The sequence below is a fragment of the Acanthopagrus latus genome, chromosome 17, assembly GCF_904848185.1.
Source record: "Acanthopagrus latus isolate v.2019 chromosome 17, fAcaLat1.1, whole genome shotgun sequence".
NCBI lineage: Eukaryota > Metazoa > Chordata > Actinopteri > Spariformes > Sparidae > Acanthopagrus > Acanthopagrus latus.
In genome coordinates, this window is record NC_051055.1 from 20,525,996 (window position 1) to 20,542,039 (window position 16,044).

General features: G+C 41.5%; 2 protein-coding genes across 3 annotated transcripts; both read left to right on the forward strand.

Annotated features, from left to right (window-relative positions):
- The first annotated feature begins 445 nt into the window (after positions 1-445).
- Positions 446-6,801, forward strand: mlf2 (myeloid leukemia factor 2). The gene is made up of 8 exons (XM_037075064.1): positions 446-772; positions 2,921-3,032; positions 3,145-3,180; positions 4,031-4,087; positions 4,194-4,322; positions 4,610-4,769; positions 4,913-5,124; positions 6,290-6,801. Exons 1-7 carry the CDS (start codon positions 729-731, stop codon positions 5,119-5,121), a joined length of 747 nt encoding a protein of 248 aa, XP_036930959.1. The 5' UTR covers positions 446-728; the 3' UTR covers positions 5,122-5,124; positions 6,290-6,801.
- Positions 6,802-7,766: 965 nt separating this feature from the next.
- On the forward strand, positions 7,767-14,430 carry LOC119006335 (gamma-enolase-like). Of its 2 annotated transcripts, none has more exons than XM_037074963.1 (13): positions 7,767-7,900; positions 8,531-8,616; positions 9,411-9,506; positions 9,641-9,699; positions 9,788-9,857; positions 9,950-10,083; positions 10,171-10,393; positions 10,477-10,674; positions 12,179-12,255; positions 12,832-12,956; positions 13,049-13,157; positions 13,909-13,967; positions 14,106-14,430. In XM_037074963.1, exons 2-13 carry the CDS (start codon positions 8,532-8,534, stop codon positions 14,173-14,175), a joined length of 1,305 nt encoding a protein of 434 aa, XP_036930858.1. In that variant the 5' UTR covers positions 7,767-7,900; position 8,531; the 3' UTR covers positions 14,176-14,430. The 2 variants fall into 2 exon arrangements, with proteins under 2 accessions (XP_036930858.1, XP_036930860.1); XM_037074965.1 differs by lacking the exon at positions 7,767-7,900 and adding an exon at positions 8,022-8,108.
- Positions 14,431-16,044: the final 1,614 nt, after the last annotated feature.

The window sequence follows — 16,044 nt, forward strand, 5'->3', positions numbered from 1 at the left end:
GTGTGAGAGGTAGCTGCATCAGAGCCACATTCTTAAATTTGCTTATTTAATCAGCAATCTGACAGAAAAAATCTATACTTATACCAATGATCGGAGAATGCTGAATATCATCTGCTACTACTATATGGTTACAGCTTCTCCAAATTAGTTAGGGATATTGGGATGTGGGTGCATATATGCATATGCATGGGTAAATGAAATACAAGTCAAATATAACGTGTTGCATTATTTTTGGGGACCAGAAACATTCACAAAACACAAAATATACATTCAGATATGTCACAGAATTACCACTAAAATGTCCCAATATCCCTAACTAATTTTGAGTCGCGTGTACCATATTGGAACAATTACTATCATTATATACTATATTATTTCAATGAAGCCTCTACGGAAATACTTTATTTTGAAAAATATAGAAACCGGAAGTGAGTGGTGTTAGCGCATATGCTAACTTCACAGCAGTGTTGCTTCTCTTTGTCAGAGGACCGACTTCCGTTTTCATGTTTGGTCCAGGTTTCTGGAATTTGCTGTCTTGTGAGACTGACCAGTCTGTCACTTTGATAAACAGGAGCAGTGATTTGGGGTTTTCGTGACGGAGCTGATACAAGGTCCTTCATTTCAACCTAGCCCTAGTAAACGTCCGTCATCTTATTTCATCGTTGAAAAACACGACTGTTTACCTAGCTAGCTGGCTAGCATCAGCCAGCTGAGTTAAATCACCTAGCATGTTTCGGTTCTTGAATGACGTTGATGACGACCCCTTCATGATGTAAGTATTGACCTTAATTCCGTTTAGTTCAGACACTGTTGTCACTTTGCGCTTTGCAGGAGGTGTAAAATGTGCATATTGGCACGCTAGGTCATTTTTTTTTCTGTGTGTCTTCAGCAGGTACCTAACGTTACTGTAGCCAGCTGTGGGGGCCTACAGTGGTCCACCATATTGGATAGACAATAACAAAAAAAGGCTGTCAAAGCTCAACAGGACTCACTTAACCAATCAGTAGCCTGAATATCAGATTATCATCATGTAAAATTTACCGTTGTTTTCCAACATAACTTTGAGATTTAGATTTAGTTAATTGAGGACAGATGGTGGATGATCTTCTACCCTTACATAACACCTAAAAGAGTGTTTCCTACATGATGCCAAGTGCACGGAGTTAACATTGCTGCAAATATAATGTATATGTATCAGCATTCACAACAAACGGATATGAAAGTGCTGAGTACATCTGGATCCATGTACAGAGATGGTTCATCATTACAGTTAGATGATGGACTTCTTCTGAAACTTAGGTAGCTGTCTGTTAGTTTCCAACAGCACAGTCAGAAATAGATTGCCATCACCATAAAGTCTTTTTCTCAGTTAACCATTGTGTGTTTTCAATGTTAAGAGTATTAACTTTCCCCACAGCCCAATGTGATGTTCACAAGTGTTATATTTTGTTTGACAGTCCAAAAGCCTAAGAGCTCCAGTTTACTATCATGTTTGAAAAGGAAAAGCATCAAATCTTCACTTATGAGCAAATTTTAGTTATTTGTTTTAAACCCATTACTCAGTTATTAGTAGTTGTCCCACAATTTTTTTATTAGTATTTTAACTCCTTCCAAGCTCTTGAAATTAAAACAAAAGTGGGAAATCATGCTCAAATGTATGACTTGATTTGTCGTTGATCTATTTGATATGTAGTTAATTAGTAATTGATTGATAGAAAACTAATTGGCAACATTATGATTACAGAGTGAAAATGACTCTTAAATGTGAGGACCTGTGGTTTTGACAGTTTAATATCATCTTTTTAAAGTGAAGATCTAAGGCTCTGGGAACTTGCTTTGGCCACTTTTCATGTTTTTAAACCCTTTTTAGACTTTGTCAAAAGATAATAAATATATTAACCAAAATAGGTGTGAGCTGTTCAATATAACAAGCTATGATAAGCCTTTATTGATCTCCAGAGGGGACATTTGGCTGTCACTGCACCAGCAGGACAATTATCAGTACAGATAAATAGAGAAACTAAAATAAAATAGATAGTTAGACATACATATAAAACTCAAGGTTAAGTAGAAACTATGCAGCTTTACAACAGCACCTAAAGTCAGAATTATGTGGGGAAAAGTGACATTGGTGTGATTTGAGTACTAGCAGCAAAGTCAGCAAATCTTGTATATGTAAACCATTTACACCAAGTTACAACTCATCAGTTTCTGGCTTCATTGGGTCTTAGGGAACTGTGTTCTCTGCAGATGAAAGTTCTGAAAAACCTTTAACAGCTGTTACTATCCAGAGTGAACTATCATCCTAACATTTTACTGAGACAAATCTGGAGTTTTGGCGCTGATTCTTAAGTGATATTTGTTTTGAGGTCTTACTTTAACAAAAACAGTATGTTTGTTTTATAAAACCTGTGTTTCCTTGTAAAAAAGAAATTCTCAATTAAATGACAACACTGTCATGAAAGCTATTTAAGAAAAGAAATACAATTGATAATGCGTGTACGCGTGAAAGCATATTTTAACTAATGTTTAGTTTGTGTTACTCTGCACTACCTGTATTGCTTCTCTGCAGTACTTATATTTTGTACTGAAGAGTTTTTTTTAATAGACTGTACACACAATTGTTTTCTGTGGCAGAAATGTCTGTTTCAAACCCCAAAGCTCTTGTTCCTAGTTTTCCTTATACATGCTTGGCCAATAAATCCAAATCTGAGAATTGATAAACAAGATTAGACTCCATGCCAGTTTTCAGTACTCCAAGGTAATCTGTAACATGGATACATTCACTCTTTCTTGAGTGATCCATCACATCCTACTTATAACTTTAACAAGCCTCCATCTATATTTTCAGCTTCCACTCACATTCTGTACGTGAGTCTGGTCACCCAGCATTTTCAGTGTAATCTGTTGTTTCTTCCAGGGATCCATTTGCAGCTCACAGGCAGCAGATGAGGGCTATGTTTGGACCATTTGGCATGGACCCCTTTGCCCTCGCCCCCCAGATACAGCCACCCCGTGCACCACGCAGACAGGTAACTGTCAGTGTTTCTGGACTGTTTCCATGTGTTTTGTGTGTCTCATTGATTTTGGTACTCTCATTTGCTAAATTAAATTTTCGAGTTTAATGTGTACATTTTCTTACAGGCTGGTCCGCTGGCCCCGTTTGGCATGATGGGAATGGTGAGTACCATACCTGTAAAAATAGAAATGATATGTTAAAAATTTCTCTTGATATTAGATATTAGATTACACTTATATGATCATGTGAAGTAGCAGCAGTGTTGTAATCGAGACTTCATAAACTGAGATGCGGTCATGACCGAGACCAGTCTGTACCAACATCGAGACCAAGACTTACAGAAGCACAAAAATCAATTTAACTTTTTGATTTTATGCCTCATCTGTGCTTTGACATCCACCTAACACAATAAAACATTTTGCGAAAACATTAGTTTTTTTTGGCAATTCTTAGCTTTCAATACAAACTTTCATGAAGCAGTTATTTAACACAGCGATATCCCTGCAGTTGTGGTCTTGAATCTGACCAGAGTCCTATTTTTCTGAGACCAAGATAAGACCAAGAAAAATGCTTTCAATTCTTAGATCAGACCCAGAGTTTTGAAAAATAGTCTTGAGACTGATCTCAAGTACTACAACACTACTTAACAGAGCTAAGGTAGAAAGCGGTGTTGTCTGAAAGGCAGTCAACAGGTATACACCTTGTCCAAAAGTGGACAATGAGTTGAGAAAATTAACAGCATTACCGGTAATGACTGGACCAACAACCAACCACGTTTGCTTTGTGTTTGTCAGTCAAGGCTAAGATGAAATGAATGGTTTCTTATGCCATATGAAAATTGTGTTGAAAGCAACCTTTTGTTCTGAAAATGTGGTTGCAGAGCTCAAAGAATGACCCCTTCGGCACTGAACTGACAAAGAGCTCTGCTGTTTTCGAGGTGTTTCAGTCTGTTTAGACTTGATGTATAATCATACAAACCTCTAAAAGCTCTCCTTTGATTTATTTCTGTAGGGTGGAGGAGGGTTCATGGATATGTTTGGCATGATGGGAGAAATAATGGGGAACATGGTGAGTTCTGTCAAACAATTTCAAATTAGCAGAAAGTAATTGCCCTCACGAGTGAAATCTTTGTCTGAACAGAATGTCTTTGATTTGTGTTATTTTCTTCTTTTAGGAAAGAATCTCCGGTTCACCAAACTGTCAGACGTTTTCCTCTTCAACAGTGATATCTTACTCCTCTTCAGACTCAGGGCCTCCCGAAGTTTATCAGCAGACCAGTCAAACAAGAACCGGCCCTGGAGGGGTGAGAATAACTAGCAGTTTTTTAAATTTATTACACACATACTTACTTTCCTCAACCTCCAGTAACTTTCTGGACATGTGGCCTTCACGCTTTGTTACTCAAGGCATGACTGTTTGCTTCTGGCCTCATTAACACAAGAAATCAGCTGTAATTGTAGTGGCAATAAATAGATCATGTACAGTATAAATATCATAGTTGTCATACAAACATTTCAGTCTGAGTTCATCCAGAGTGCAGAACATCCTGCAAGTTTTAGTTAACTGACCTGCTGTCACTTCACACCACAGATCCGTGAGACACGACAGTCCATGAGGGACAGCGAGAGTGGCCTCGAGCGTCTTGCCATCGGTCATCACATTGGGGATCGTGCACACATCATGGAGCGTTCACGAAATCGCCGCACCGGAGACCGCGAGGAACGCCAAGACTTTATTAACCTTGATGAGGGTACGATCTAGGCTAACTCCATGTTATTGAAACAATTTGAAACAGAGGAGTAATGTTATATAATTACCCAGGGGATTGACATTGCTGCAGTGAGAAGATTTGTCATTTGTGTCACTTAATAACCTGCCCACCGCCCCCATTAGGTGAAGCTGACGCATTTGATGAGGAGTGGAGGAGGGAGGCAGGTAGATACGGCAACCCGAATGTCCGGGCGTTGGAGTATGGCCGAGATCGACGGGGAGGACAGCAGCTGGCCCTCACTGCCCCTCCAAGCTCATCGTCCCCACCAGGCCATCGGCACGAGTCCCCCAGACACCGTCAGCCTCAAACCCGTCCACGTTACGACTGGTGAGAGGTAAGAGAGAGTCAAAGAGTATTTACAGGTTTGGTTCTCAAGCCGGGATCAGTCAACTTCAGCCTGATCTCATGACATTCCTGACAGTCATGTGGCACTTGACATGCAGCATTAACATAGCCACAGACAAAGTACACCTCCTCATGGCCAGTGTTGGATAGACTCACTTTTGAAAGTAACTAGTTACATAACAGCATTACTGATAGAGAAAAGTAACGTTTGCCTTACCAAAAATGAAAACCCCTCTGTGATTCCTTGCACGTGTTGCTGCTTATATTTCCCAGAGGAAGCACATCTTCCTTTTAATCTGTTGACTCTACCGACATTGGATATCATAATCATAAGCTAATGATAACAGGAATGACGCAATATCCCATTCACAACTCCTGATTAATCACTTCGTGTTTGATTATGTAAAATCAGTCTGTATAGGGGTGCATATTAAAGTCTTGCAAGTTCTATCAATATTTAACATGCCTATTTTTTTTTTGCAATTCATCTGCAATGAAAAGGTGTAAGTACATGCTGTAGGCTACATGACGTAGACAGAAATGGAGGCTTTCTGATTAGTAGCTGCACAGCCTTATGGCTCATCGACCAGGCACACTTTTGCATTTCACTGTGATGCTCCTGTCCCTTTCCTCCACAAATTCAGTATTGTACAAATACCTCCACGGTGTAACGGCTGCCCATTCTCTGCTCTGGCCCTCTTGCTAGCTGACAGGCGCACCAACACAACACAACACAACCACACTTACATATCCCTAAGAGGCCACATACTGCCTGCCAAGAAATAGGAGAGAATCAGAGAAAGTGCAAATGCGTCGGGGATTTTTCTTTTTTTTTTGTTTTCTGTGGCAACAAAATGGACAAGCCAATACACATGAATTGTGGTGAAACGATTATGTGAAATCGCAAAACTATTACATTAAGCTTCTCGTTACATCAAAAAAAAGTTACCATACTGCTTGCGGCACTGCCACTCCCTCAATGGCAGTCTGTCATTTCACGAAGGCTCCATCGTGGACACAGGACCTGTGGGGCTGTCCTGTAGCATCTGGCATCAGGGCATTGGCAGCAGAATCTCGGAAGCAGAGCTAGAATCTCTCATTTTGATGCAAGCTGTCACATTAATCACTGTGGTGTCTGCTGACTGTCCCTGCAGGCGTCCCAGGTGAGCGACCAGACATAAGGAGTGGAGGGAAGATTTCCCCGATGCTGTGAACCACGCTGAAGACGGAAGTTGATGATCGTCACAACTGCCCGTCGTAAATGTTTGATATGACTGGACTGTCTTTACATGAACAACATAAACAAACACACACGCCCATGCACACATACATAACAAAATCCCCACACAATTGCTCGTTACATTTCCAGCTCTCCTTCTCCACTGTTACAATGCACAGACACACACGTACACACACACATACACACACAGTAGCACCCCTGTGTAAACATGGGTCTAACTACACTCACTTTATATATACTCATTCTCAAAACTTGACATGTGTTTTTGCCCACTGCACTAAAGTGCTACAGTATACAGTACATCTGCTGTACAGTCCATTTTATGTTTGTGAAGACACTAGTGTGTCAGTGAATTGAATTGTATACTGTTAACTAATTAATCTAACTAAATAAAAGTTCATTAAACATTGTTAGATAATTACAAAATGTGTCGTTGTTGTGGTTGTTTGAGATCTGATGTCTTAAATTTTTGTTCCGAATTGAGCTTGAAAATAATTAATACATGTAACAACATCTGTCAATATACGGTACTTTTTTGCTTCGCTGTCATTGTATTTACAGTCATTTTTTTCATGCAGCTGTTCAGTGTGCAAATCTCTTATCCTGCTGCTGCTGTTCCCTCTTGAACTGCATGTTCCTCCATCCCTGTGTTTTCTCTTCCCAGTGCCACCATGTCTGCAGGTCATGTGACATCCAGATGGAGCTCATGAGTGGAGCAGCCAATGAAAATCATTCTCTCTTTTGACAAATCGCTCCCATAGCAGGCTCCCTGCCTGCCTCCGTCTGTGCTCGCTGTATCTTTAATTACATCCACCTCAACTATTTTTAAATGCACTTCCTCCCCTCCAGCATGCACTGCTGTTGTCACCTGTCTTCCTGTCTCCTTTAATCCCCATCATTAGATCTTTAAATTTCTCCAACAAGGCGGCAGCTCATTTTGTGCTTCAGCCTTCGCTTAGATGTATCCTCCTTTTATTCCCGTCAGCCAAGTCTAAATATACAGATGTTTGTTTCCACTATTTCCAGCCAATCTTTACTTCTCAGCTAGCGATGACAACACCGCCTGGATTTGGCAGCATGTTATCCTTTGATGTTAGTGGTTTTCTGGGACAATATTTGCACACATGTCATGAGTGCTGCTGTTGTTAGTTAGCAGATGAGCAGATGTATGCACAGCAAGGAGTGCCAAAGGAATCACAGGGCTCTTAGTAAGTCAGGAAGACAATTTTTAAATGCAAAGACTGAAAGATTTCAGTGCACATCTTGCTTTTTCTCTGAGCTATTTTGCTGCATCTTCACTGAGACATGCATGCAACTCTTGCCACTCTATCCTTTTTCCTCCTTTCCTGGTTTCGTTACCTCCCCTCCTCTCTGCCTCCTCCAATGACTCACGCGCTCCCCCTCCCCCCTGCGTGTCATATGCTATCACCCCCTCTCCTCCCACCTCCCCGGTCCCTCTATCTCTCCCTCTCTTGCGCCCACATTCGCTCACTTTCTCCACCAGCAGGCTTCAAACACGCTGCAGGTAACGTTTAAAAAGATTGATCTATTTCTTCGTACCCTCCATCCTTCTGAGCCTTCTCCATCCTTCTCCTCCCCCTCCTCCTGCTCTGTGTTTTCTCACCGTCTGCCTCTCTCTTCATTGGTTCATGTTCATATTCACTGACTGAAACAGCACAGAAAATTGAACTGGCTTGTGGTCCGGAACAGGTTGACAGTAGATCCATAAATAGGTATGCTTTATTAGCTTTTGATTTATGTTTCCTCCTCTCTGTATATATAGGTGTGTATGTGTATATGTGGGTGTGCGTGCCAGCATCTTCCCAGGGAGCATCTTTTCCTCAGCTATCCATCCCCGAGGCAGCGTCACTATCGTCACACTGTGTGTGTATGTGAGGTAGAGGTAGAGGAAGAGGGGTGTGAAGCACTTGTGAATAATGCAGAATTAGGGCACCTCAACACCACTGCTGGCTGCGATGAAATGTAACACTTGTCTGATATTTTTTATATGCGTCCGTCTCCATTTTTCACCGCCTTCCTCCTAAAAAGCCTAAAGAGATGGAGCGATTGCAACATGTTGTGTGTGAGCACTGAGTGGTTTTGTGCTGGGCTAATGGTTACATAAAGCTGTTTTCTCGTTGTTGTTTTTTAACAGGATGTCCATAGTGAATATTGTTGCCAGGGAGATCCTGGACTCCAGGGGCAACCCAACTGTGGAAGTGGATCTGCATACTAGCAAAGGTTAAAAAAATAAATCCATTAAAGGGTAGCTCCACCAGTTTTACACATTAAAGTGTTTTTACAGGACCTGGGGAGGACGACTACTAATGTAGATAAAGTAGATAAATTGCCTCCAGTGATGTCACTCAATGGCTTATAGGCATTGTGGGTAATGTAGGCGCCAGGTTTTTAAAAAAGGAAGAAGAATGCAGTTTATTTTGATCATTTACTTTTCATAATGAGTCTACCAGTGTAATAGGAGTGTAATGCTAGACCAGTGGACAGCTTTTGACATACATTACCCAGAATGCCCTAAACATGGGGTGACATCACTGGAAGTAATTCATCAGATTACATGCAGTTTCCTCTGCAACTGTAAACACACTTTAATGTGTAAAACATATTAATGTAAAGCATCACTTTTATTCTGATAATGTGCGCCACAGTTTTACCGTGTCTAATCTAAACCTACATACCCCATGTATGCATATTTATCTAGTATTATTCTTTATATCTTTGTAATACTTGAACTGGCACGAAACAGAGTGTGAATATACACTTTAGGTGTTTAGCTTTTTGTTGTAAGCCATTGGTGGTTTTAATAGTGATGCATGATATGTAATAGACCGACACTGGAAATATTACATCATCTGCTATTTATCATAATCTGTGAAAAAAAGCCAGTAAATGGAGCCAATAATACCGAGCCAAAAAAAAACAAACCTTAATTGTCTTTACAAGCACACTATCTACTCACTGATAAAGATACTCACTGAAAACATCTCGCCTCACCCACCCATCCTCTCCCCTGCCAGGTGTGTTCAGGGCTGCTGTGCCCAGCGGTGCATCCACTGGCATCTATGAGGCTCTGGAGCTCCGTGATGGAGACAAGACTCGTTACAAGGGCAAAGGTGACCACTCATAATGAGCTGTATTGTCTGTGCCTCTGTCTCTTGTCTTTGCCTGTCTATCTGCTTTTGCTTTGAGGCTGTTTCCATGCGGTCTGACTGTTTCCGCTTTCTTCTCCTTCTGCCCCGCTGCTAAGGTGTGACCAAAGCTGTTAATCACATTAATGACACCCTTGGACCTGCCCTCATAAAGTCTGTGAGTAGCAGTGGCAGAATTTGATGCATTTTAATCAATATAGCAAAGATTGAAAACTACTCTGAGTGATGTTGTGTTTCTCCATCAGGGAATCAGTGTGTTGGAGCAGGACAAGCTGGACAACACGATGATTGAGATGGATGGCACTGACAACAAATGTAAGCCTCATTCATATCTCATGAACATGAGGCCTTAAATATGAGCCATGATGTTTCCCCACCACTGTCCTCATGTTGTGTGTTTCTCCCAGCTAAGTTTGGGGCCAATTCTATTCTTGGAGTATCGCTGGCCATATGCAAAGCTGGCGCAGCAGAGAAAGGTGTCCCCCTGTACCGTCACATCGCTGATCTAGCAGGAAATGGTGACCTGGTGCTCCCAGTTCCTGTGAGTCCTTTTGCAAAAATGTACTTATTCAAAAACACAATAGCCTAAACGTAATCTATAATCTTCCTTCTCTGTTCCCTGGCTCAGGCTTTTAATGTGATCAATGGGGGCTCCCATGCTGGTAACAGGCTGGCTATGCAGGAGTTCATGGTACTTCCTGTTGGGGCGGAGTCTTTCCGTGATGCTTTGCGCATGGGGGCGGAGCTCTACCAGACTCTGAGAGGTGTCATCAAGGAGAAATATGGTCAGGATGCTACAAATGTGGGAGATGAGGGCGGGTTTGCTCCTAATATACAAGAGAACAGTGAAGGTAAGCAGAGCCACAATGTAAAGTAGTCCCTCTCTTGATTTCCTGTGATTTTTACCCTCCATCTCTTTGTTTCTCTCCACCAGCCCTGGAGTTGATCAAGACGGCCATAGAGAAAGCTGGCTTCACAGACAAAGTGGTGATAGGGATGGATGTTGCCGCCTCTGAGTTTTTCATTGAGGGCAAGTACGACCTGGACTTTAAGTCCCCGCCCAACGCCGCCCGCAACATCAGCGCTGACGAGCTGGCCAGCATCTACCAGGGCTTCATCAACAACTACCCAGGTGTGTGAGGTGATGTGTGTGAGTCTGTGGGTCAGATTTTAACCCAGAAATGGGTCAAGTACATGTCAGAAATTTGTGTCATTATGTGGACAAATGAGATTCATCATGGGCCTTTAAAAGAACAGTTCACCCCAAAACCTAAAATACACATATTTCCTCTTAGTTCTAGGAATATGTATCCACATAGAATGCTTTATAGACTTCCCCTTTTCATTGGGTTCCTCCCAGGGACACAATTCTCTTGTATTTCTCCTGATTTATGACAGCCTTTCACACTTAATCCACTTCTAGTTATCATAACCTGTTTCTGTGACTGCACCTTTCAGGAGATGCCCTTGATAAAAGAATGTCTGTTTAATACAAGCGGTTTTAAAGAAAAGGGGCTGCAAAACCCTGTCATTATGTAGCACTGCATCAATTCCCAATATAGGATAATACAGGGCAGTGGGATGCACAAACTCTCTAAGGGGCCGGGGTAAAAACATGAATGAATGACAGATTTATGCAATTTTATGCTTACGAATGAATTATTCTACGTTGCTTTTTGAGAATCAAATATTAAAATTATTTGACACAAAAATGCTGTTGCATTTTACTTATTATTTTGTTATTTTCAGTCTTCAGTAACACCAGAATGTAAACATATCACTGCACAGAGGGACGAGTGCATCTTCCCATGAATGAGAGGCTAGCTACCCAAGAAAGCTAACATTACAGGTCACAAGCACAAGCCTCTCATCCATGAGTACATGCACGCTTTCTTGTGTGCAATGATAAGGTTGGTGGGTGTAAGTTCAGTAGAATGCCTGCAGATTATCTTGAGTAACCAGGTCATGAATTCTAGAAGGAGAGATTGCTGTTGAGTTTTCCATGTGTATTTTGTCTGGCGCTCTGTATGTAGTTGGCTATCTCGTTCTATTATGTTCACGTGAAGGCATTCATCTTTACTGCTGATATGTCCAAAACTCATCAACTCACACCAAAACAGTCTAGATGGATAAATAGATAGATATGTATTTTTATTTAGGGGTGAGCTGTTACATTATAAACGCATTGATGTCCACATGCTCATTGAAGGACACCGTCAGCGTTAATATCTGGTTGAATTTCTGTCAGAATCTGGACACACCAGCGTAATTTTCATATTTCTACAATTCCCATATTTCTCTTAACAGATAAACGAGGAGAACAAGAGGGTGTAATGTCTCCACGGCCTCCTCTCTCCTCCTGACATTTGGGCCTGTTAAAGAGGTTTTAATTATGCGCTACAGTGCACATTTGGCCAGCAGGGACCTACTCTGATGTGGCTCTTTACCCTGTCAATGGTGTGCTTCCTGCCCGTGTGGGCAAGAGTGTGTTTGTGTTAAAATGTGAGTGCATTTTAAGACATCGCTCCCATTAGAACCTTTAAAGGCAACGCCACTGGCTGACTTGTAGGTGAGTCAGAGAAAAAACGTTCATGTTAGAATCATGCACATAAATAATCACTGTTCTTCTCTTCCAGTGGTGTCCATTGAAGATCCTTTTGACCAGGACGACTGGCCGGCCTGGTCACAGTTCACAGCCTCAGTGGGCATCCAGGTATGATGTCACACTCTGTCCTTGTTATGTGCAAGTTAATTAGTTCAGGTGGTCCTTGAGGGGTTTTGGAGTTTTGAACTGGAAATCCTGATTTTTAATTGCTAGTGTGGCTGCAAAATTTTGGACTCTGCGACGTCCATTATAAAACCCAATGGACCCTTCTCACACGGCAACCGTTTTCCTCCGATGTCCCTCTTTGGGTGGGACTGTCAGATGTCACACTGCTGTGACAAATCATTATCATTTCACTGCTTCCGGATTTATCCTCAACTGAAAAGACAACAGACAGTGATAATCAGGAAGGACCTCGGGACACATTTCAGAGTAAAAGCGTTTTTATGACTGGCAACCTGGAACAGAGCAGCATAACAATATTAGAATTACCAGATTTCGAGCTTCCCACCTTGAGCCTGACGTCAGAGGAAAATGGCTGCCGTGTGTGTATGATCTGTAGCTTATTTCAATAAATCTACCTGCCTGGTAAATGCCCACTTCAACAAACTCACATTTGTAATGTCCGTTGATCTTGATGTGTAAAACCAGTCTGTCTGTAACTGTGCTGTACAAACTGTGCAGGTGGTTGGAGACGATCTGACGGTCACTAACCCACGCAGGATACAACGAGCCGTGGACGACAAGGCCTGCAACTGCCTGCTGCTTAAAGTCAATCAGATCGGCTCCGTTACCGAGGCCATCAAGGCGTGAGTTGGTTTTGTGTGCGCTTGACGCATGGACATTGTACGTGCCTGCATGTGAGAGCATGCACCGTAGTTAAACTGCCACTTCCCCTCAGGTGTAAGCTGGCCCAGGGGAACGGCTGGGGTGTGATGGTGAGCCACCGCTCAGGGGAAACAGAGGACACCTTTATAGCCGACCTGGTGGTTGGACTCTGCACTGGACAGGTAACAATGAGGAGGGTCGCCCCATCTCAAGTCCCCAGTTTAAAGGGGCTTTGTGTAACTTCTGTGTTTCTGCTGGAAGCCACTCATTAGTTAGCGGACACGCTAAGGAGAGCTGAGTGGAGGGAATCTTTCTGCAACACTGCAGCAAGATTTCACTGCAACAGTCTGGAAACAAAACGATACAAAACAACAGTAACACTTAATGGAACAGTGGAAACGTTGCTCAAGTATAAGGTCGTGTAATAAATAGGGAAGGTAAGTATTGCAGTTTTGCAATATCAGACATATTACTAAACAGCTTCAAGAAAAAAACTTGACATTTGCCACTTACAGCTTCAGAATATAATATTACATATGCTTACTTCACTATGAAATGTGAATATTTTATGTAGATGTTTAAGGAGGACATGGTTGGCAGCATTTACTATCCGAAAAGCCATTTTTAATCGGGGATTCCATAATGAACAAAACTATACAATTATAAGGTTGTATGTGAGGGGAATGTTTTGTTCTGTGAAAAAAAAGTAAAATTAAATGACAAGTTCCAGAATATGTGAGTGCTTTTGTTATGGACGTTATTTATCAGTCATAGCAAATTTAGGAGAAGACACTTCTCAGACTACACGATGAATCTGAAAAAGCGACGAAGACCTCCTGATGGTGAAAATAACTCTTAGTCGCTGTCCAGATATGAAATGCTGGTAATAATGGAGCCTCTCTGTGATCCTTGTTTTTTTTTTTTTTTTTTCAGATCAAGACTGGAGCTCCCTGCAGATCAGAACGTCTGGCCAAGTACAATCAGCTCATGAGGTGTGTATTCATAGCTTGACTTGCACGTGTGCGTGCATATGTAGAGACAATCTTTAACATCTCTTATCTCTTCTCTTCTTTCCCCTTTATGTGTCATCTGCTGTTTCACAACCTCCCCTCACTTCCTCTTCCTCTCAGGATTGAGGAGGAGTTGGGTGAGCAGGCCCGTTACGCTGGGCACAACTTCCGCAACCCCAGCGCCCTTTGAGTGCCAGTGTCATTAGCAGTGGCAGACAAGAAAAGCCTGCATACATTAAAAAAAAAAATAAAAATCATGTTATACTTCCCCGGCACATACATAGTAATTACATAGTAACACTCAAAACACACTTTAAAGCATTGAGACTAATTAGTTTTCCACAACCGTAAAGATAATGCACTGTGGCTACAGTATGTTGACCTCACGCTTCAGTAACTGATTGACTTAATTGACTACAGCCAGTTGCAGCAAAGAAAAAAAAAATCAGTGTTTCACCTCTCAGCAGACGAGCACTTTCTCTCTCCTGATCCCTCTGGCTGTCTCTCCTTCTGACTCATCGCAGAAGTGTTTTGATCTTTCGTGCCCCGTCGTTTCCACTTCCTCCTGTTTCCTCGTGTTGTTTTTTGATGTGAACACTCAGCAGCTTGCCACGCCGTTGTGTCTGTTAAGTTGTCTGTTGAGGTTACGCTTAATAAAGAGATGGACATGTGTCAGCTCCAACAAAGATCTCTGTGTGTTTGTTCAAAGAGGAGGGTCTGCTCTCCCCTTTTTTCTCATCTCTCAGTACGTGCCTCCTTGATTCCTTTCGGAGGAGGCAAAGAAGAGACCTGAGGAGAGAGGAGTTGAGGCAACAAGCATTTGACTAAATGAGACATCATTTTTGCATGTTCTGAATACACAGGAACAGTTGCAGAACCCTCTCTCACAATGGTTTGCATAGTCCAGCTTTGTGTCAGGCCCCAAAATGTTCCGCAAAAGATACAGCTGTGCAGCCTCACTCATTGTTTCTCTGGTGAAGCCTCCTCTCTCCTCGAGATGCATTTGAAGAATCGAAACACCTTTCAGGATGGTGCACTGACATCAATTTGTAGGTCACAGGAAGGAGGATGGAAGAGAGGGGAAGAGGAGACAAAAAATAAAGATGTGAGAAGAGCCGCATGTCATGTTTTCCTTTGCTGCTCAGCTAAATGTACAATTAAGTAAAAAACTTGCAAAATGTAAATAATCCCTGAATAAAATATGGATAAAGACCAGGAAACCACCGCTGCCATGTTCTCCACAAAGTAGAAACATTCCAGCATGTTGCACGTCTTCACTGCACATTAAATATTGAAGTCACAGTAGCTGTTTGACATTGCCTACAAAAAATATTGGACTTACAGGAATCCTGCAGAATATTTTAAGAATCATGAAGGAATCCTTTGGGAGTTTAGAGGGGAGCCGACGAGAATTAAGTAAGAATCCTGCAGGAACTCAGGAAGTATCGGCTGAATTTTTCCTCAGTAGTACAAAAGATTTTTCTCGAGGTCTTGACATGGAGGACGGAAGGACAAGCTATTATGACTTTTCACAGGGAAATATTGGCATTCTTGTAATAATTCCTGCTAATTATAGCCTATATAAATAATAACACATTAAAGGTGCACTAAGTAGCTTTAGAGGAGAAATTTAAACTCAGAATTTGTATATTTACAATATCAATGAGGTAAAAAATAAATAAATAAATAAACAAGCTTTTTTTTTTTTTTCTTTTTTAAAATCTTTTCCATGACTGAATAAACAAGCTGTTCTCAGAAGAAAATAAGGTCCAGAAGTCTATTTGAGGCCAGAACATTGGCAGGGTCCGCCACATATAAACAAAGTATACTGTGAAATTGCACTGCCCTTTAAGATCAGTTTGTTTTTATTCAGTTTAACCAGTCTTAAAAACAAAGAGTTAGTTTATTTAGTTCGTTTAGGCAGAAAAAATCAGCCAATGAATTCTCGCTCTCATTTTATTCAAGAACCTCAGATACTTACAAACAAGTACAAAATTCCAGCCCACCCTCAGCATTAACAAACAAAACAAAACAACACAACACAAAGGTCTGCTACCTA